General features: G+C 40.3%; 1 protein-coding gene across 12 annotated transcripts in view; it reads right to left on the bottom strand.

Annotated features, from left to right (window-relative positions):
* Nucleotides 1-596: 596 nt before the first annotated feature.
* The window catches only part of WDR89 (WD repeat domain 89), a 33990-nt gene continuing 10553 nt past the window's right edge, over nt 597-24033 (bottom strand). For 11 of the 12 annotated variants that reach the window (XM_034768406.1, XM_034768404.1, XM_034768405.1 and 8 more), the window contains one exon: nt 598-3240. In XM_034768406.1, the coding sequence (XP_034624297.1) occupies nt 2040-3200 (1161 nt within the window). In that variant the 5' untranslated portion in view covers nt 3201-3240 and the 3' untranslated portion in view covers nt 598-2039. Of the gene's footprint in view, nt 3241-24033 lie in introns of all 12 variants that reach the window. The other variant, XM_034768409.1, reaches the window with a different exon arrangement.

Consider the following 24033-nt stretch of genomic DNA (forward strand, 5'->3'; position numbering starts at 1 on the left):
TTCTTTATGTCTGGACTGCTCCCCTCCATTCTGCAGTGTCCAGAGGCAGTTCAAAGCTGTGACACAGCGTGTGCTGGCCGTGCCTCCTCCTCCCACTTGCCACCAGATGAGTCATTCCAAAGCTGTGTAAAACTCGTAGAAAGATATTAACAACAAATGCCAACTCAGGCAACTGTCTGCATAGTAACTGTCCAAATAAAAAGCTGACCCCTTGGCTAACGAGCCATCCAGGGTGGATAAATTTTGGGGGAGACTGCTAGCAGAAAGAAACATGATATTGACGTTGAAAGTGTCCTTTAAATGAACGTTTAGTGCTAATAAATGCAATGTAATCACACCTTCATCATGACCAAAGGCCAGGTATGAAGTGAGCATAAAGCTAAATATCCCCTAGCGTGCGCTCTCTCTCTTTTTTATATATATATGTAAAAAATGTTTAGTATAGATATCAGAAGGAAACTTGATGCATGTGTATTTGGAGAGGACTCATTTCCACAGGAGATTAAGCCAGGTATGTTTATAACACATAGTAACCATACATTGTGGTATAGCTGAAAATAAATTACCCATGATGCATAGTGAATTAAACACCATTTTTACTTCAAACTACAGGGTATTTTCAAGTTTAGATGCAGTCTTTAAATATCTTCAAAGTACTTGTGTGTGTATTAAATTTACAATCCTTTTGATTTCCATGCTCTCTCTATTCTGTAAAAAACCAATTCTTACATTTGTTTAAGCTTCACTGAAGCATAGTCCTTATCTGTTAAATCTAAGGCAATTACTGACTGATACATTTGATATGAATGTTACTACAACCTTAGGGAGGGCAGAATATGATAAAGGCAACTTTCAGAGTACTGAGTCAGAGGCACAGAGGTTAAAATGTACCAATGGAGCAGAATGAGACAATCAACAACTTAGCAGGTACAAGGTAATTTTTACACCATCCAACAGCTGTTTGGTGAGATTACTGAAATCTCATTGCTCCTAGAGAGGTGTCCACAGAGAGTAGTATTTGTGCTGTAAAGAGCCTAGTTACTTACTGTTCATATATTGCAGGGCAAAAGCTAAAGGGGGTTAAAAAGAAACTCTCTATAGGCAGGTTATTCCATAACTATATTCTGAAAGTTTTTCTGTATCTTCCTATGAGGCACGTGGGATGGCACGTGAAAAACAGGTAGTGGACTAGATGGAGCATTGGGGAGATCGTGTGCATCGATTCCTATGACCCACTGAGACTGACCTACCTCCTCAGTCTTTATAGGTAGTGCTTCCAGGTCAGTATTGAGATATATTGCCAGGAGGGCATGAGATAGCTTGCAATTTTCATTAGATTGGAGATTTTTTTTCTAATCAAAACACCCAAATATTGTCAATTAAAATACTTTTCATAAGCATAAAAAAGGCTACAGGTACTTCGGATATAGTAAGTATTACTGTTTTCTAGAACAAACACACACACCTGCTATAAAGTGTGTTCTGTGAACTACTGTTTATATACTTGTCATTAAATAGTGAGAATAGTGCAAAACAATACCCTTTCTCTATTTCATCAATAAGTACTTCCTCTAAGAATTAGTAAGTAGCACTAAGTCCTTAATATATTTAGCAATTTCATTCATTAAATTATCTGTAAGGCAAGTAAGAAAAAGATGGCTACAAATCTGAAATCTTTTAAATGTCCAAAATATATTACTGCCCACAGTGAAATGAAGTATACAAGTTGCAGGCTTTTATTCTAATCCAAGATCTCTGTGCCAATATTTTTTATTTGAAATAATCATTTTGATATAAAAATATACAATATTTTAAGACACACTTTGTTCAATGAATACAAAGTAAATGTTTACCCTTTTAATAAGTATCAGTTGCTTTAAAAAAAAAAAGTTATTCACATGATAAAATGAGGATCATTTCTAGGTAAAATTTACATACTAAATTATATTTGCCACATAGTGCAAACAAATCATCACCCCAAATATATTGCTCAGAACAGTGAAAAATTCTACAAATTTAAGAGTCCCATTTTCATAATTTTACTTTTTCTTGCTTTTGAGAGAGTTGCTGTGAATTCTCACTCGCTGCTGAACAGAGGAAGCAATTTTCATAGATGCCTTCTTTACAAGGGACCTTTCCACAGCTCCAGGTTTCCATAGCAACAGCTGTGCATCCTCTCCACCAGTCAACAAAGAATCATCTGTCATGTTCCAGTAGAATGAGCGAACTGCAGCAGAATGTCCTCCATGAAGGGTGCCCACAAGGCTCAGTCCATCAATGCCACAGTTTATTAGGTGAATGTTTCCCATAGCTGTTCCACCAACAATAAACAATTTGTCTGCCTTTTCATGGTACAAGCCACCTATCAGATAGTTTAAGTTGCTATTTTCAATGAAGACTACTTCTCTGACATCCTGAATCTGCAACAATGTCATTGGTTCCTCAGTATCTATTTGAGTAAGATCCCACCAACAAAATCCTTCCGTATGTGTCATGCAATATACCTGTTTATAATCTTTCCCAGACCAACCAATAAAACTTACTGATGAATTTGAATTACAAGTTGCAATCAAAGCATCATCTTCATTTTCCTTGTTAATATCAAACACATTAACCAATCCATCAGTTGATCCAGACGCTACCAAATTGGGTTTCATAGGATGGAAACATATTTTAGTGATATCATCATTGTGAGTCTCTGAATAGGTTCCTAAGGGCTCTTTAGCTGCGCATGCATAGTTTGTATTACTTCTTGCATCCCAAAACACCATGAATGTGTCCTCTTCAACTTTTTCTGTCCCAGCGCAAACTATAAGATCACTGCAATTAATATCAAAGCTGATGAAAACATTTGAAGGATAACCACTGAATAATTGTATAGTTTCCTGAGTAGCTAAGCGAGTATCCCAACATTTTATTGTGCCATCACTGCATGCTGAAAACAACATATTCTCACTTGTATGAGCAAATCTGACTCCATTAAGTAACCCAGGATGGCCACTATACTCCCTTAGCAAGTGTAATGTTTCTCTACTATATACTTTAATTGACTTATTGGAACATGAAACAGCAACTAAGTGGTTACTTTCTGCTTGAACAGATTTTGAAACATCTATATCCAGTAAGTAAGTGGAGTCTTCAGTTAGTGCACAACGTTTTGCTATGCGCAGATTAGCAAACTGTTCTTCTATCTTCTCCATAGCAGTTGTCAGAAAGACTGTACCCAGAGCTGGTAGGAATCTGCAATACATCAAATCTCAAATATATTATTTGAATTAAACAAGTTTCAATTATGCAGAAATTCCAGCTCTTAAAAAACTCTGAAACAGCATCTTTCACAACAGATCTCATGCATAAAAGTAGGTTTAAATTATTCTTACACCACAACTACTGTCATTTGATATATACACAAGAGGATAAGCAGAAGTAAGTATGAATACAGCAGCCTGCTCCATCAGGAAACCATTTTGGTAAAATGTGTTTTAAGATAAGTATTTTAACTAAGCCGATAAAATCTTAATTGTTCTCTTCGTGAATCATTTGCAAGTTGTTCTAGCCAAATTTGCTTAATACTACTCATAAGTAGGAAAGCAATGTTCTTGACAAGTGGAAAGACACTCAAGTCAACACCCTAACCTGCTCAGCTATATGTAATAATACCTGAAATGCTACTCGGCAGTATGATGGTCAGTTAGGGTCAGATTTGCCTAAGGATGGCAAGATAGGTGCCTTGTGGGGTTAACAGAAAAGCTTAAACAGGGTAGATGCCTAACTCTCATTGGTACCTAGTTAATGGGAGTTAGGCACTTAACCTGCTTGGGTGTTTTCCTAAATCCCATGAGGCATCTATCTGCATTTTTACACACCTAAATATATTTGTACGTCTGGCCCTTAGCGCAAAGGGTAAAATAAAGAATTAAAATACAATGAACACTACAGTACATTTTTGTTTAAAGTAATCCAAGGTAGGATAAATTAGGAGTCATGGGATGAAACTGAGAAACAGAGAACAGCTTTTAGATTGTGGAACTGTCACTGAAGATCAATGGTGAATGACCTATATCAAACGATTTTTAAAAATAGACTGCATAAAGCACTTAACACACTGTAGATAAAAACCTTACATTCAGATGCAATTTCTTCTGTGACATTACTGAACTGTCCTGTAAATCTAAGATATTTCTGTAAATGTACATACAGGTCCTAAAATGTGCGGATTACTCATAAAAAAACCCCATCATTTCCTAACATGAAAAGAATCCTATTCCAAAATATATGAGGTGCCCTACAGGAGATCTCTTTTTACCAAGCATACCCTGTTTTCTACATTATAAAGCAGTAAGAAATTGTGCAACTACAGTAAAGGGTTGATGCCAATTCTGAATCAGAAAACTTAACACAGCCTTTAAATTGAGATAATTTGCCATGATGCCCAGTTTCTGTCCGTTTACAGACTTTGGCCACTAAAAAGGAACAAAAGTTTCTGAAATTTCATTTGGTTATGAAAACTTAAAACAGAAGTCAGACCATGTGGCTGGCAAAGTTTACAGGATGGACTGAGCTTTTCTTTTTAAATAGAAATCAGCAATAATGTTAATAAAAATTTATCTAATTGAAAAACCATATACCAAGTTCTATGGGGCCAATTCTCCCTCCAGTGCCCTTCATCTTGTATAGATATTTATGCCATTGTAAATTGAGTGTAAAACATTATTACAATAACTCCCACAGACTTCACTGGCAGCTATTGCAGACCCCAAAACCAGCAACTACTTGTGTTAACTGACCATTTTGCATGGGCGGGGGATTTGTGCAGGGAAGGGACTGACTGTCAGGAGGGAAGTGTGTGGATGGATTACAGGGGAGAGTGAGGGAGGGCTATATTACTTGTTTTAGATAAACCTTTTAAAATTTCCATGAAAAAAAAATTATCAGCTACCATGGGTTACCATAGAATGTTCTAGAATGTATCTGAACTTTTATATAGTTATGGGTTTGTCTGTAGTGACTGGAAATAGATAGTTTGGGGGTAGGGAGGTGTTCATAATGTGTAAAATATTCATCTTATGATGAAACAATCAGGACCAAATTCACACCAAACTTCAGTTTAAGTACACACTTACACTCACAAAAGCTTAATTCCCAAGTCACAAATAATCTCACAAAACTATTTGCTTCAGTAATATCCTGTGACAATAAGGTTCCCAGGTTAATATTCCACATCAAAGCAACCCTACAAAATACATCTGCAAGTGCATTTTTTGCTACAAAATGCAGACATCCTGTGGAAACTCTTTCTCCCCAGAGAGAGAAAGTACAATATTCTGTCTGGCACAACGGTGTGCACAAGTTTAATCATCACAGTTTACTTCTTCCAAACTTTTCTAGATAGGTCTTCCAGATTAGGCATGTGTTCAGCAATGCAATTACATAAACACCAGCCAGTTCATAAGCACTGTTCAGTAGACTGTAAGCTCTTCAGAGCAGGGACTGCAACTTACTCTGGGTTCATTAAGCTATACCTACCTAGATAGTGCTTTTTCAAAAATAATTATGTCCTTACTTTTCCCTGATATACTAATAGGGTGAAAAATACTCACCAGATAGTTTTATGACAGTACTTCAAAGATGAGGCAATGGATAAAAAGGCAAAAGACACAAATTATAGTTTTGAGAGAGAAAAAAGTGGCTTAATTATTTAACAATGCTCAGATAAATCTGATCTGCTTTTATTTTAAATTAAGGGGAAAACAGATAATTTTATTAGTATCAGAAAACAGAAATGGAACATGGCATATTTAATCAAGATCACTGAAGAATTACAACAGAAACTTATGTTTTAAAGGAGTATTTCCAAATTTGTGCCTGCCTGTCGACACAGGAGGGAAGTGGTCTGCAGAACCTGGGGTAATCTCTGAACTGTGATGACTGCAGAACATGTATATAGTGGGTCCCAGCCAGATTGTGTTTGTAAGAAAAAGGTAATTTTCCATGTTGACTTAAATTTCTACCTCAAAATAATCAAACCTTTTTAGAACAGAAAGATCAAGTAAACTCAGACAGACATTCTCCTGACAAATGTCAGCCATTTGGAAAATAACCTGTGATTGTTTAATATTACTGACTTTGATAAAATATATTATTCCATGTGCAATTTCTGCAACACTCATCTTGTGTGTCAAAAATTTTACTAACACAGGGAAATGTCAAATTATAGCCTACAGTGTGCACAGTCTGCAAAGTCCTACTTCAACTTAACATATTGGGGTTTTCTAGAAAACAGAATGGCCTGGGGCCTCTTCTAGTTGTTTACTCCAAATTTTACAGTTGTAGTTGCTCTGAAATACTGGGGGGAAATGTTTTCATGTTTTCCAGGGAGATGTAATTTATATGTACTGGAAGATGGGGGGTATGGTCTTTCAATTCTATTTTCAATGAAATGGCTGAAAGGGGTTTATGCTGCACTTAACAGCTAGCATGTCTCACTAAAACCTGTTATACTAATATGCAACAAAATCTCTGCTCTGGTGAAAAATACTTTAGTCTATTATGAATTCCTGATTGAAGGTTATATAAACAATTCATGCTAACTTCAGGGTGTAGCTGCCAGCCCTTCCTTTTCAGAAGGGGAAGTCACTGTTGTATTTTGGTGGGAGAGTTTAAATAGGAGGAATAGGATGTGTGTTAAATTTATGAGATAAATAGGAAATAATGATCTTCCAAGCAAAACAGAAGATAACTAAGTGTTGGAATGATGCCATTTACAAGAATATATAAGGCAAATGATGCTACGTACTCAAGAATGTAGTCTGTGATGCAGTGTTACCACACCCTCCATCTGCCAAGCCTGCAACAACTTTGCCACTGTTTCAACAGGTCTACTAATGTTTTGATCTTAGATACAGTAAAGCACCTATGAGATTAGCAACCAGGTGCTATCCTTGGAAAAGAGGGTGCACAGTTTGTAAATTAGGTTTAAAATTAACCTAAAGGAAATTTCCAGCTGTTGTAATTTGTATTTTTTTTTATTATTATTTTATAAAGTGTTTTTTATTTGAATTGCAGAAATGTGGGGCTGGAAGGGACCTCAAGAGGTCATCTAGTCCATCCCCCTGCACTGAGGCAGGATGAAGGAATGTTAGCAACAAGAAGGTGGTCAGGAAAAGTGTGGGCCCCTTACTAAATGGAAGAGGCAACCTAATGACAGGATGTGGAAAAAGGTAATGTACTCAATGCTTTTTTTGGCCTCTATCTTCACGAACAAGGTCAGCTCCCAGACTACTGCATTCGACAGCACAGTATGGGGAGGAGGTGACCAGCCCTTTGGAGAGAAAGAAGTGGTTCAGGACTATTTAGAAAAGCTGGACGAGCACAAGTCCATGTGGCCGGATGAACTGCATCCGAGGGTGCTAAAGGACTTGGCGAATGTGATTGCAGAGCCATTGGCCATTATCTTTCAAAACTCATGGTGATCGGGGGAGGTCCCGGATGACTGGAAAAAGGCTAATGTAGTGCCCATCTTTTAAAAAAGGGAAGGAGGAGGATCTGGGGAACTACAGGCCAGTCAGCCTTACTTCAATCCCTGGAAAAATCATGGAGCAGGTCCTCAAGGAATCAATTTTGAAACAACAGTCAGCATGGATTCACCAAGGGCAAGTCATGCCTGACTAACCTAATTGCCTTCTATGATGAGATAACTGGCTCTGTGGATGAGGGGAAAGCAGTGGACGTGTTATTCCTTGACTTTAGCAAAGCTTGTGATACAGTCTCCCACAGTATTCTTGCCAGCAAGTTAAAGAAGTATGGGCTGGATGAATGGACTATAAAGTGGATAGAAAGCTAGCTAGATCGTCAGGCTCAACGGGTAGTGATCAATGGCTCCATGTCTAGTTGGCAGCCGGTATCAAGCGGAGTGCCCCCAAGGTCGGCCCTGGGGCCGGTTTTGTTCAATATATTCATTAATGATCTGGAGGATGGCATGGATTGCACACTCAGCAAGTTTGCAGATGACACTAAACTGGGAGGAGTGGTAGATACGCTGGAGGGTAGGGATAGGATACACAGGGACCTAGACAAATTAGAGGATTGGCCCAAAAGAAATCTGATGAGGTTCAACAAGGACAAGTGCAGAGTCCTTCACTTATGACAGAAGAATCCCATGCACTGCTACAGGCTAGGGACCGAGTGGCTAGGCAGCAGTTCTGCAGAAAAGGACCTAGGGGTTACAGTGGACGAGAAGCTGGATATAAGTCAACAGTGTGTCCTTGTTGCCAAGAAGGCCAACTGCATTTTGGGATGTATAAGTAGGAGCATTGCCAGCAGACCGAGGGACGTGATCGTTCCCCTCTATTTGGCATTGGTGAGGCCTCATCTGGAGTTTTGGACCCCACAGTACAAGAAGGATTTGGAAAAATTGGAGAGTCCAGCGGAGGGCAACAAAAATTATTAGGGGGTTGGAGCACATGATTTATGAGGAGAGGCTGAGGGAACTGGGATTATTTAGTCTTCAGCCTAGCAGAATGAGGGGGGATTTGATAGCTGCTTTCAACTACCTGAAAGGGGGTTCCAAAGAAGATGGCTCTAGACTGTTCTCAGTGGTAGCAGATGACAGAACAAGGAGTAATGGTCTCAAGTTGCAGTGGAGGAGGTTTAGGTTGGATATTAGGAAAAACTTATTCACCAGGAGGGTGATGAAGCACTGGAATGGGTTACCTAGGGAGGTGGTGGAATCTCCTTCCTTAGAGGTTTTTAAGTTCAGGCTTGACAAAGCCCTGGCTGGGACGATTTAGCTGGGGATTGGTCCTGCTTTGAGCAGGCGGTTGGACTAGATGACCTCCTGAGGTCCCTTCCAGCCCTGATATTCTATGATTCTAAGTAATCCTAGACCATCTCTGACAGGTGTTTGTCCAACCTGTTCTTAAAAACCTCCAATGACAGGGATTCCACAACCTTCCTTGGTAACCTGTTCCAGTGCTTAACTATCCTTATGGTTAGAACATTTTTCCTAATATCTAACTGTAACAGGGTGCTGGCCTAAGAGGCACTGAACCAGCCCGTTAGCTCAGAACCTGCTAGCATAGCTCCCATAAAGGGGAACTGACTGTAGCTGGCAGGGCTCATTAAAGGAGCCTGACAGCAATCACCTGTGAGCCTGCTAAGAGGAAGGCCTATAAAGCTAGCAGGAAGGAAGTGGGGGGGGGGGGGGACAGGAAAGTGAGGACCTGTTGCTCCCAGCTAGCTATAAGAGCAAGTTGTTCCCTAAGGGGCTAGCTGATTGATACTGAACTGTATAAACACGTGGTGGTGGGAAAATACAGGGAAATAAAAGGGCACTGGTGTGTGAAAGAGTGGTCTCCAGCGAATTTGTACCGCGAGCAACAAAGCGCTTGTCTACACTAACCTAGTCTCCCTTGCTGCAAACTAAGAGGATTAATTCTTGCCCCACCCTTGGTGGACTTGGAGAACAAATGATCATAGTCCTCTTTACAATACGCTTTTATATATTTCAAGACTATGATGTCCCCCCTCAACCTTCTCTTTCCAATGCCCAATTCTTTCAACCTTTCTTCACAGGTCACATTTTCTAAACCTTTTATCATTTTTTTTGTTTGTTCTTGTCTGGACTCTCTTCAGTTTGTAGTTTGTTCACATCTTTACTGGCACCATTAGAGTTTTCAAAATATGGAGCTGGTTGACCACGAACACACACAGCAACAAACTGGGTGGATCAGCCTTATTGTTTAATCTGGTTGCTCACTCCCCAAACCTACAAGGCTCCTGAACAGATCTCACAACCATTACAAAGAAATATGGCAGAGGTGGTTTCATTTTTATTCATAATGCTTAAAGCCTCTCCAATTAAGTAAAGGGGAAAGACTAATTGATTAATTCCTGATTTACACCTTCATCATCTATCTCTAGAAAGTATTACATAAGCCTCATCTTGTACTGAGAACACCAAGTAGAAAAAAATATTCCCTATACATTGACAAGATTTGGACCAAATTTTTCATTTCTGTGGAAGCAGGACAATATCTTGGGGACAACAAATGCTGTATCATCGCTCCTTGAATTTTAACCAGTAGAGCTCTCTGAGGTACTAGCAAAACCTCATGACACAACCTGTGCATCAGATCCACGTCCTTCTTGGCAGGTGGAGGTTAGCTGGGAAGTACAGGGTCCAGTACTAAGAGTGATTGTAAGTGCTGTTGTAATAACTGGGTCAACAAATTTACCCTAATTGTAAGGAGAACAAGGAAGCACTGGTTGTCCTGCCTGCAGGGTGAAACCCAGCTTTTTGTTTCTCTCTCTTCCAACTGAGGTGGTGTGGATGAATGCCTTTTCCAGTGACGGGGTGAGATGGAACACCAACATTTAGTAAAGACACAGACGATGTTGGTTAACTAAGGAAAGCAAATGGAAGATCTGACTGAAGGGATTTGGCCACCATTTGTAACTTGTATTTGCTACCTTGGAATCTGATTGGATTCCCAATTAGTGTTGGATGACTGAGTTACAGCAGTGGCTGCACAGCTTTCTTTTATCTGTGGCTAACCAAGAAGTTGTGACCTTGTATTTTGGACGCGGACTTGGCCACTTATCTGTGGCTTTGTCAACTCACTATCAGACTATTACAATGTGTTCCCTACTTGAAGTTAACTCTTAAATCCATTCAGAAGCTGAAGCGAGTACAGAATTCAGCAGCCTACTTTTTAAGCAGAGTATCTCACTTTAAGTTCATTTCACCAGTGCTTCATTATCTTCACAGGCTGGCTTTGGGTTTCTGGGAACACTTTAAGGTATTAATTTTGACCTATAAAGCCCTATTAAATGGCCTAGGGTCTGCTTACCTGAGAGACCCACTCCCCTATGCCATACTGCAACAACTGAGATCAGCAGAGGCATTCAAGCTGCAGCTTCCTTGGTTGAGAGAGAAGCAGCTTCTTGCAGGGCACTTTCTGTGAAAACACGCCAACTTTCAAGCTTTTACACCTACCAATCTGAAACAGCCTAAATCTGTGGACCTTCAGAGTATGCTGCAAAGCTCACCTTTTTACTGGCTTTTGGGGGCAGGGGAGAGTAGAGGGAGGATGGAATGGTCCCCTGAAGGGGGGAGGAGAGGGTGATATCTTTTTGATATATAGGATAGCTGTTTATTTCTGATTTATGGTGGAGTTTGCTTCTGATTTTCCCTTACATTTTTAAAATGTCAAGGTGCCAAGTGTCTGGAGTAGGTACATTAGAATTCTAAAGAAATAGAATAAATATTTGTCAATTTTGCAGGGCTAATATATAGTGTTATCAGAACATATATTGTAATGTTCTGTACTTGGCATGATAGTTATAAACAGCATTTCCCCAGCTAAAGAAGACAGATCAATGAGTCATTTTAATCCAACAAGGTTTTCAAAAAATAACCCAGTGATTCATAAAGTAGATTCTCTCTCTTTTTAGAATGGCTCCTGGGAATCGTGAGATTCTGCAGCTCTTCCCTTGTTCCCAAAAAGGAATGTCAATGCAACAATGTATACAAATTAAATCACATCTCTCTGAAATACATGATGGAAAATGGGAGAAATGAGCTGTTTATCTTAGAAAGGTTTAATCAGTATGTAAGAGTAACTTATCAATAGGCGAATAGAAGCATTTATTAAAAATGAAAACAACCAACAGATTTGGCAGCCTGCTCACTGCAGGTCAAAAACCAAACACAGCAAGTGGTTTGAACAACTGTATGTGGAATCATGCTCAGTTCTTTCCCACTCTCAGCAATGAAAACAAACCCTCACTCCCTCCCTTTCACAATTATTAGACGTTAAAGAAAAAAAATGAAAATGAACAAGCAATCACTGGCAAATGTAAAGCGGTCCACACAGCTGCAACAAATATGGGGTTTTCATTTTACAGTGAAAACACCAAGCACAGCACTGGTTTAGGAGAACACATTAGCATTTGCACAACATGCTCCACTTTTACTCATAGCATAATGCTTTCTGGAACCTCCCATATCATCAGCACCAGTGGGGAAAACAAAGTGAATCAGCCAAGTCTACTAATCAGTAAAAGGAAGCACACGTAGACAATTACTCAGTATATTACAATTCCTTGTACAAAAAAGGGTGCCAACATGCTTTACAAACAACTGGAGAAAGGATTCCAGCTCCAAACTTACAAATTAAACAGACAACAAAATTTAGGATGGGGGTAAGATGCAACAAAAAACAAGAAACAGAGGTAAACATAAGTATGTGCTTTGAGAGTTTGTGCTATTTGTAAATACTGCAGTTGATTTTGTTAATCTTACTGAGATGAGAACAACAGAGATGTATGTTTACTGGAAATAGGTTTTAAGAAGAGACTTGGAGGTGAAGAGGGTAGAGGCATGGCATATCAGGCAAGGAGGGAATTTCAGGCATAAGGGGCTTTGTGGAAAGTGCAAAGATGAGACTGCGAGAACACGTAAGAGGCAATTAATTGTATGGCTTGTGCAACAAACAGAGAATCAGAATGGTGAATCCAGTCCAGACATTTGTTTTTTCCTTCCAAACAAATCAGCTAGGTCTAAGTTCCAAGTGGCATGTCAAAGGCAGTAAAACTGAATCTAGGGAGATTTTGTACCTGTACAAGAGAGAAAATTATTACTCTTAATGGGCAGAAGGGAGGGACAGACAAACAATATGGGGGTGGAGGAGAAAATATAAACCTTTGTCATTCAGCAAGTCCAATTCCATCTCTACTTCCTCACAACATGTGTCATCAGAGTATGATCCGGCCCAAGAACAACAGTAAAGGCTAAGGGATAGGAAAAAGGAGCAGGGAAGTAGGCTTAGGTACCAGGGGCAGTAAAAGGAAAAATGTAAATCAGACAACCAGAAGAGCATCAAGGAGAAAGTCACAGGGGCTTAGTACAGGCAGTGGTTCTCAACCTTTTTGGGTTCAGGACCCATTTGTAAATGTTTATGGCCTGTCACGACTCAGAAAATAGTCTGGGGTTAGAGGCCCTGGAGTAGTTTTGATTGGATCCTGCCCCCTGGGGAGCTTGGGCCCTGCCTGGCACTCACCCCACAGTGGCAGCTCCTGTTCTGTGGGGCTGGCTAGACTTGGCTCTCTGCTCCAGGCATTGTAACCTCTGGGGTTGCAGTGCCACTCAGGTTTGGCCTCAGCCCCCTGACTGGACCAAATCTGTTTGAGTGGCGTTATGACCTGGCTCATGGGGTTGCAGTGACACTCACTCAAATTTGGTCTACCTGGACTCCTGTCATCATGATGGCTGGGGCAAACCTGAGTGGCAGCACTCCTCCTGAGTGGAGGTTGCAGTGCCAGGAGCATGAGATAGGCGTCACAGGAGCTGCCATACAACCCTTTCAAACATTCTGGCGACCCAATTTTGGGTCCCAACTCACTGGGTGAAAAACCCTGATCTAGAGGCTCAATAAGAATTAGCGGGAAAGAAGAATACCTCTGCAGCAGGGGGCACTTGCAGGTTTAAACTATTGTATATGGTGGATTCTCTGTTCACTTGAAGTCTTCAAATCATGATTTGAGGACTTCAGTAACTCAGCCAGAGGTTATCGCTCTTTTACAGGAGTGGATGAGGATCTGTGACCTGCAAGGTGCAAGAGGTCAGACAAGATGGTCCTGTCTGGCCTTAAAGTCTATTAGTCTACACAAGAAGGGAACAAGAACAGTTTTGTACCCTAATCTCTTTGCTTAGAAACATTCCCATCAATACAGAATATGAAGTTTCTTCTTCATCACTATACAGGATTCACAGAGATGGACCACGAAAATGGTGTTTGCATCTAGATTAAGTGTAGATTAAGTTTCGGGTTAGTCAGCACCAACTTGTTCTAGTACAACTTTGCTCCAAAGAAAGATGGAAGTTTTAGAAAGTCAATTGTTCATTTGAATCTTGGCTGCATCCAGACTGGGGTACATATTCCATTCTAATTTTGGATTTGTTGTGAAACAAAAATTGTACGGATAGGCATAGATAAAGAAAATTCAAATATAGAGCCTGGCCCAAATTCACCATTCTAATTCTGGCCATCTCTATTTACATTATAACTGAGCAGGAAAATTAGCAGAGTAGAAGTACAGGTAAGAGAAATTGGATAGGAGGTGAAGCACAAGTTGGAGACCTACTGATATAAAAACCATGAACTAGAAAAGGAAAGTTAATAGCAGCAAATGGGATCACAAAGCAGCACAAGAAAGGATTGCTCTCCGTAAAAAGACTACATGAGACAGACACATAGAACAAAATTCAGACAATTAGGCCAGCTCTATATTAAGTGATTGCAATAATGCTTAAATAACCAAAGGAAGTTTTAATTCAGAAAATCTTAAATATTTAAGAATGACACTGCCATTAAATAGAGTGCCAGCTGTGCATTTGGTTCCAGAGGACAATGCAATAGAAAATTCTAATAAAGACAATTACAGAAAATACAACAATGGCCAAAGTGTTAAATGCCTTTTTGCTTTAGTTTTCGCCCAAAAAATTAGTAGTGATTGGACAACTAAACATAGTGAACATCAGTGTAAATGGGATAGGATTTGAGGCTAAAATAGGAAAAGAACAAGTTAAGAATTACTAAGTTAGAAGAACAGGAGTACTTGTGGCACCATAGAGACTAACACATTTATTTGAGCATAAGCTTTCGTGGGCTACAGCCCACTTCATCGGATGCATGTAGTGGAAAATACAGTAGGAAGATATATATATTTACACAGAAACACACACACACACACACACACACACACAGAATATAAAACAATGGGTGTTACCATACTCACTATAAGGAGAGTGATCAGTTAAGATGAGCTATTATCAGCAAGAGAGAAAAAGAACTGTTTGTAGTAATGAAAATGGCCCATTTCCAGCAATTAGACAAGTTAGATGTCTTCATATCAGCCAGGCCTGATGAAATACATCCTAGAATACTTAAAGAACCGGCAGAAGAGATCTATGAGCCATTAGCGATTATCTTTGAGAACACGTGGAGAACAGAAGAGATCCAAGAGGACTGGAAAAGGGCAACTATAGTATCTATCAAGAAAAATAATAAGGACAACTGATGGAATAACAGACAAGTCAGCTTAACTTTGGTACCCGGAAAGATAAAGGAGCAAATAATCAAACAATCAATCTGTAAGTACCTAGAGGAAAATAAGGTAATAAACAACAGTCAACAGCCAAAAACATGTGTCAACCCAACCTAATATCCTTTTTTGACCAGGTAACAAGCCTTGTGGATACAGGGGAAGTAGTAGATGTAATATATCTTGACTTTAGTAAGACTTTTGACACTATTTCACATGACCTCTTAAGCAAACTAGGAAAATATAGCTTAGATGAACCTCCTATAAGGTGGTTGCACAACTGGTTGGAAAAGCGTACTCAGAAAGTAGTTATCAATGGTTCACAATCAAGCTGGAAGGGGTCCCACAAGGCTCTGTCCTGGATCTGGTTCTATTCAATATCTTCATAAATGATTTGGATAATAGCAAAAAGAGTATACTTATAAAGTTTTCAAAGGATACCAAGCTGGGAGGGGTTGCAAGTGCTTTGGAGGATAGGATTAAAATTCAAAATGATCTGGACAAACTGGAGAAATGGTCTGAATAAAAAAGGATGAAATTTAATAAGGACAAATGCAAAGTACTAGACTGAGGAAGGAACAATCAACTGCACAAATACAAACTGGGAAATGACTACCTAGGAAGGAGTAATGCAGAGAATGATCTGGGGGGTTATAGTGGATCACAACTAAATGAGTCAACACTGTAATACTGTTCACTTGTTTTGCAACGTCATTCTGGGATGTATTAGCAGGAGGGTTACAAGCAAAACATGAGAAGTAATTCTTCCACTCTACTCAGCACTGATAAGGCCTCAACTTGAGTACTATGTCCAGTTCCGGTACCACACTTTGAGAAAGATGTGAACAAATTGGAAAAAGTCCAGAGGAAAGCAACAAAAATGATTAAAGGTCTAGAACAGGAATAGGCAACCTATGGCACATGTGCCAAAGGCGGCACACAAGCTGATTTTCAGTGGCACTCACATTGCCCAGGTCCTGGCCACTGGTCCGGGGGGGCTCTGCATTTTAAATTTAAATGAAGTTTCTTAAACATTTTAAAAACCTTCTTTACTTTACATACAACAATAATTTAGTTGTATATTATAAACTTATAGAAAGAGACCTTCTAAAAACGTTAAAATGTATTACTGGCACGCAAAACCTTAAATTAGAGTGAATAAATGAAGACTCGGCACACCACTTCTGAAAGGTTGCCGACCCCTGGTCTAGAAAGCATGACCTATGAGGAAAGATTGAAAAAACTGGGTTTGTTTCATCTAGAGATGAGAAGACTGGGGTGGAACATAAGAGTCTGCAAGTATGTAAAAGGTTGTTATAAAGAGGAAGATGATAAATTGTTCTCCTTATCCAGTGAGGACAGGACAAGAAGTAATAGATTTAAATTTCAGCAAGTGAGATTTAGATAAGATATTAGGAAAACTTTCTAACTGTAAGGGTAGTTAAACACTGGAACAAATTACCTAGGGAGGTTGTGGAATCTCTGTCTAACCTGTTCTTAAGAACTGCCAATGACGAACACCTGTCAGGGATTATCTAGATAATACTTAGTCCTGCCTCAGTGCAGGTAACTGAACTTGATGACCTATCAAGGTCTCTTCCAATCCCACATTTCTATGATTCTAGAAACATTGCCATTTTACAGATGTGCAAGACAGAGAGATTAAGTTACTTGCCTGGGTGGCAGTGTGGATTTGCCATGGGCCATGATCTTTAAAATCTATTTGCTAATACTGGTTCTCATATGATTTACTGTATAACTTTAGGCAACTACTGTTTTCAAATTGGATTATAATCCTCATTTTTAAATGAGAATAATGATATTTGCTTACTTCACAGTGTTCCTTATGTAGGAAGTATTAGTAAGTCCAGTCAGTGGCAAAGTTGGGAATAGAGCACTGTTCATTACGCTAGGCCACATGGCAAATGTGAGTCATCTCCTGTGATGGGTCAGAGGAGCCCCATACCAATAAAGGCGGCGTTAAGGAGAACCTTTTAGCTCAGCTAGCCCTGCCCAGCTATAGCTATGGCCACTGCCAAGCCTGGAGGGGGAATAAAAGCAGACAGCCTGGCTCAGTTCAGGGCTGACTGGCCAGGAAGGAGCTCTGCTTCTCTTTACTTACAGAGTTGTGGAGATAGCCTTGCTAGCTGGAGCAGCCACTGGGAGGAACAGTTAGACCCCAAGGAACATGCAATGCTCAAATCATAGGCCTTGTCTATACTACCGCACTAAGTTACGCTACTTCAGATATGTGAATAACGTAACTGAAGTTGACGTAGCTTAGGTCAACTTACCACAGCGTCTACAACACTCTGTGTCGATGGGAGATGCTCTCCTGCCAACTTACCTTACTCTTCTCAGGAAGCTGCAGTACCAGAGTCGACAGGAGAGCGCTCTGCCATCGACTTAGCGGGTCTTCACACCAATAATTTAGCATACATGTGCTTAATTTAGCAATACATATGCTAAATAATACACCAATAATTTAGCATACATATGCTTTGCGGTACCAAAGCTCATTCTTTTAAACCCATGATTACAGCATTTTCTGGATGCTTTGCTTATCATGCATCCATAACCTTAAAATTTGTTCCTGCTGTTCACAGCTTCTATTGAGAAAACTGATGAGAAATTAATCTGAATTATCCTCCTCCTCCTGTGTAGATGTGGTATTACTACTCCCACTTCATATTCTGAAAAATATATTTTTATGCAAGCTATCATTTTTGTAATATTACACCAATGTCAGTGCCTTAATCACAATACCATGTTTTAAGAGTAAACACTTACTGATCCCTATTAATGAGGAAACAAAAATTTCCTCAGTTGTTTCCCCAGGACTTTCATGGGGGTACCTCTGACCAACCCACACAGCTGGTCACACCTTGAACCTGGTGTTTGGATTACATATTGATACAGAAGAGACCACAATCCAGCCACTGCTTTGGATACACTATTACCCCACTAAGGCAATGGTGAGAATTCTCTAGCAACCAGACAACCCATGATCCTAGTCTGTCCACAAATTCCCAGGGATTCCATCAAATTCCAAAACATAGTAAAAGTCAGCAGCACTCTGCCTACAGGTCAAATAATTACGGCTCTGGTGAGCCATCCTCCTCTACACACAGCCACTGAAGTTCTGATTCCCAAATGATGGCTTCCTCCTAACTGTCCATACAAACCTCCTTGGTTTTCTGACAGCCTGATCCAGACAACAAGAAGAAAATGGCACAAAACAATAAGATTAAACATCAGTGGCATCTAGCCCTTCTAGGTGAAGCTAAAGTGCTGCAATAGACCTCATCAAATGAGGTACTACATGAAATATGGTTGAATAGCTACTTGAAGGGTGGGGATTAAGTCAAAAGTCCCCAGAACTATCTAAAACCTGTGGGGTCTTGTGGAAGGATATATTTATCATTCTCTATAGTGGTAAATGCTCAGTTCACAAAATCATATTACATGACACAGAATCGCATGAAGTCTGAACCTTCAAACTCTTCAAACGTTAATTAAGTGGGAGTTCTGCATATGGCGAGCTTGCAAATTTGGGCCTTGTCACCGGTATCCCTCAGCCTCACTGGTGATCTAGAAATGTAGTGGTAATTAGTAATCCTGGCTGGGTGTGATGGAGTTTAGTTAGAATGACTGACCCCAGCTGTGAAGAATCAGAGAGAGGATTATTTAAACAGCTGAACTCAGTCAGGGAGAAGACCCAGGAGACAGGAACAAGGAGAGTTCCCTCTTTGAGAAAGGCCTGGGAAAACTAGGCTGGAAAAGAATCAAAAGGGAGCAAGACAGGCCTGCAAGGAACAGAGAAATCCCTGAGGTAAACTGCCAAAGTCCTTGGGGGGAAATGTGCTGGGGAAAAAACAGCTTAGGAGAAATTCTGCAAGATCTAGGAGTATACACAAAAGCAGAAGATAATTCAGAGAGGCCTGAGAGGGGCAGAAGAATTATTAGTTGGAAGACACTGGACTCCTGGAAGGGGAGTGAACTTTTGTCCCTTGGCCGGAGGGCTAGGCCACAAAACACCCAGATAAAGACTGTTGGGAAAAGACACAGACAGGCCACTGTGGGGCCAAGGAAGTGGGACAGAGGTACAAGAGGCCAAGTCCCCTGCAATATAGTGCTCTGATGCCAGGGAAGTGCTACAGCAGTAAGAGCAACCTATTACAGCTCTTGAGTTATTTTAGTAGATCAATTTCAGTTGGCCAATTTAGAATGAATAGATGACATTAACAGGTATCCCCATTCCTTTATCTGGAACATATGACATCATATATGCATTATACACACAAATCTCACTCAGACATGCACATTCAATTATTTGAAATCTGAAGAACCTGCCTTATAGTGAGAGATTTAAGGAGCTTACTCTATTTGGTTTAATCCAATAGATGGTTAAGAGATGATGTCATCAAAAATCTGTAAATACCTATATGGACAAAATTTCTAACAGTAAAAGATTCTTTAGTGGACAAAAACATAACAAAATCTAATCTCTGGAAGCTGAAGCTAGACAAATTCAGACTAGAAATAAGGTTCAAATTTTAAACAAAGGATAATTAATCATTTGAACAGCTTGTCTAGGGATGTCATGGATTATCTATCCTTTGAAGTCTTTAAATAAAGATTGGATGTCCTTCATAACAAATTCTGCAACTCAGAAAGAAATTATGGGCTTGATCCAGGAATTATTGGTGAAATTCTATGGTCTGTGTTATGAAGGAGGTCAGATTAGAAGATCACAGGAGTCCCCTTCTGGCTTTAAAATGTAGGAATCATAATTATGACAATTTTTTTTTTAAGGTCTTAACACATTACACACTTTCAAACTGACATTATGTCTTCCAGTAAAATAATAATCTCCCCAAGGTCAGAATCTGAGTATATTTTGACCAACTGAATGCAAGTGGATTTGTATTACTAGTGAAAGGAAATTTGTCACACAGCTGAAGAGTCTGGGTTTATTTTACTGATTGTGTTGATTGGAAATTCATTAGTTATTACTATTATTTATTAGACTGACTAAGTAAGAGTTGTGTGTTGTGAATTCCCTTTTAGTTTTCTTTAAGTGTGTGTGTGGGGGGGTAAGCAGACAACACAGCATAGGTAGTAATCTTTGTGGCAATAGAGAAAATAGTGGCTTGGGAATGGGGAGGGCGGCAGCGAGGTTGTGTGGTGATGTCCCAGGGTAGCAGGGATTTCAAGTTGTAAGTAAGCAGGAGTGGGATATAAAGTGATATGGGAGTTTGAGGAGCTCAGGTAATGAGGTGAGTGGGGCTTTGTACAGGAGAAGCAAAAAGGCAGATAAGGATTAATGCTTTTCCTGCCTTCTCTACCCAACAGACTACTATGATTAGCAACACAGAGACTCTTCTCCCTGGCAAGCAGTAACAAGTGCTACACACCTCCATGCTCCCCCACATTCCAGCTCTTTCCCCATCCCCTGCAAAAGATGCATTAACTTCCTGCTAGTTCCCAAAACTGCTGAGCTGCACGATGTTTGGCAACATGAGTCCCACTGTGATTCATCTACAGATGAGTGCAGATGATTTCTGGCAATGGAAAACCACAAAAGGCTTGTCAAATCCAGACTGTGCCCTCTTGTTTTTTTTAAAATGAAGGTGCAGCCTTGTTTTGTCAGCACAGTTTAGCTGAAACCCCTCCTTTTCACCAGCCCCTCCCACTACTTCAGTCTCTAAGAATGAGTGTGTCCCAGAGAAGAGGTGGTTACAGCAATTTGGGCCACTCCACAATGAAGGAGGCTGTCAAGTTGGGAAACAGCTGACAGAGCTGAACAATTCCATTGTCTCTTTTTGGCAGAGATCAAATTGTTTATGATCGGGGAGAATAACTGACTAAATTATGATTTCAAAAGCAGTATGTGTCTTAGGTAGGGGTGCGTGTGTGTGTGTGTGTGTGTATATATATATATATATACACACACACACACACACACATACACACACACACACGGTAATATATCTATATTACATTACACACACACACACACACCAGTTGTTTAGCTAGAGGACCCCTTGCCTCCCAGGATGCCACTTCAGATTTGGCATGTGTGTCCATCTGACCATGGTTTCAGGGGCTACTTAGGCACCTGAAAACTCTAGCTTTTTTGCAGATAATTTAGAAATTATCTGACAGAAGCAGTGTATCTAATTCCTATATAAAGAAAAAATATATACATAAACACCAATTAAAACCACATTTTAAGTAAGTTTAGCAAATGTTCCCAATCCCGAGCCTTGAGGTATCAGTTTTGGAGCCTTAACACAGATATCAGAAACACAAGTTTAATTCTTTGTATTCTAGCTTTAGTAGAGATAAATAAAATCTGCTTGCCCCTACAATTTTTTTTTAAAATGTCTTTGTAGAGGGACGAATTCACCCCTGCGGCGCCTCCTGCTGGTCGTCTCTGGGAATTAGCTCATTTCAGCACTGGAGTGCCCTCTGCAGGCCAGTGTTCCACCTGTCCTCTGGCCCCAGGCCCTTCCCAGGACCCGGTGCCCCTATTACTGGGCTGCTGACCCCTGGCAGTACCCCACAGATCTGGGTCTCCCCTCCCTGGGGAACCCCCAGCCACTATCCCCACCTCACCTCAGAATAAGGCCACTGCCAGTCACTATCAAGCCCCCACTCCCTGGGGCAGACTGCAGTATCAGCCACTCATCACTGGCAAGGGAGGTTTGGACCTGCTGCCTTGGCCTACCCCCGGGCTGCCCTCTGCAATCCCCAGTACCCCTTGGCCTCCTACTAGGCCGCAGCCTGGGGCTTTCCAGGCTGGAGCTCCCTAGCTCCTCAGCCTGTCCCCAGCCCTGTTCCACATAGGTTCTCGGTCTCTAGCTCGCTGCAGCCAAGCCCTTCTCCCTCTGAAGGCAAAGAGAGACTGTTTGGCCTCTGGCTCACAGCCTTTTTATATAGGGCCAGCTGAGGCCTGATTGGGGTGTGGCCCAACTGCAGCTGCTTCCCAATCAGCCCAACTTAGCAGCTCCCAGCCACAACCTTCCCCCAGGGCTGTTTTAAGCCCTTCAGGGCAGGAGCGGGGTAACCACCCCGCTACAGTCTTAGGTTCAAATTATGAAGAGGAGAATGAGACAGAAATTTATTCCAGGAATGTTTAAAGGTAAATAAATTATTAAAAAAACAATCAATACTACTCCAGATATGAGCTAATACAATGGATAATGGCATGGTCTCATCTTGGAAAAATTGTTAATGGCCTTGTTGATATCCTGGTGTTTTGAAGCTTCACATTCACAGACTAAAATTACCAAGTCACTTAAGCATTCCTCTCCCATTGTGGATCTTAAATAGTCCTTTACTTTCTTGAGCACAGATAAGTACCTTTCACGTGATGCTGTAGAGACTGGAAGGCTCAACACAAAATCTACACTAGACAGCAAAGACTGGTAACCCCTTGGTATGTCACTGAGAACATTCCAGAATTCAGAAATTGAAGTCAATTTTTTTGGTGCAATGTGCTTCTTGGCAACTTCGACTTCTGCATCCAGATCACAAAAAATGGTACCTGTTGATCCTGCAATTATTTTCAATTTCTCATAATCAAGAAAATTTTCACTTTTTGGGTCACAAGCAGTTAGTGCAGAAAGTAAACTGGAGTTGAAGTTGAATCCTCTTATCAAGCTCAGCAAGAATTCTGTCCAGAACAGGATAGTAGAAATCAGATTTTATAGATTGAGTGCTCTTGGGAACATCATGTGTTAATGACTGACTCAGTGTACTAGAAACAAATAAGGCCAGCTTGAAGGATACTTTGTTAGGTCTTCTTGCCATTTTTTGTATTGCTGTGCTGATAGGGTCCGACTGCCTGACCCGAACTACCAGTTTCAAGTTCCTTGGCAATGATCTCATCTTCATCACATAGTACTTTCCATTTGCTTTCAGATGTTCTTATTTCTTGAAGAATTGCTTGCTACTAATTCCATGGCACTTGATAAATTCAATTTTTTATTCTGCAGTTCTTCTAAAGCACTATTAAAAATTTTGAATATTCTTTCCAAAACCAAGAGATTCAACAGAAAGGGATAGCTCCTTAGCCTTACCATCAAATCCTTTCCAGAGCTAACTGATGGTCCATCAGCTCTCTGAACTGAAATGGCTTCCAGTGTTTCCACTACAGTGCCGTAACTTACATGCAGTTTTCAGAGGGAGTCATACTGGTACGACCAGCGAGTTTCACATACTGTACGTAGCTCAAGTACCTTCTGGCCTAGCTCCTGCTGTGCCTTAAACAGTTCATGGTGCTTGTAACCACTGCTAAAAAAGATGCCAGTTCCTTGGCAAATGCAAAGACTTCCTGATACTGGGTGATGCTGGAATATGTATCTGCAATGACAACATTAAGCCTGCGAGCATGGCAGTGCACATAAATAGCAGGCATAATCCTTTCCTGAATTTGACCTTGTACTCCTGTTAAGTGCCCACCCAGATAGAAGCTCCATCATAGCACTGAGCAACAATGTAATTAATATCAAGCTTCAAATGCTGTAGTTCTTCAATAATAATTTATAAACAGATTCAGCATTTAGATTTTCCATGTGGCAGCAGCCCAGAATTTGTTCCTGAATGATTCCTTTTCGATAGTAGCAAAAAAGGAGACAGTTCTTTTTTTTTTTTTTGATGCATCTTTAGTTTCATCAACAAGGACTGAAAAATACTTGACTTGTCCAACCTCTTCAACAATGTTTTCTCTCGGGAGTTCTGCTGCAGAATGTATTAAATCATTCTGGTACTGGTGAGAGGTACAGTGTCTGTGACGCTGTATGGAATTTGGGGGACACTTTAGGATATTATGAACACCAATATTGTAAAATTGCAATGCGTTGTGCCAAATATGCCATGTAAGATATCTGCAAAAATGTTATAATTTGTCAAGTATAATAA

This window comes from Trachemys scripta, chromosome 4, assembly GCF_013100865.1.
Source record: "Trachemys scripta elegans isolate TJP31775 chromosome 4, CAS_Tse_1.0, whole genome shotgun sequence".
NCBI classification, from domain to species: Eukaryota; Metazoa; Chordata; order Testudines; family Emydidae; genus Trachemys; species Trachemys scripta.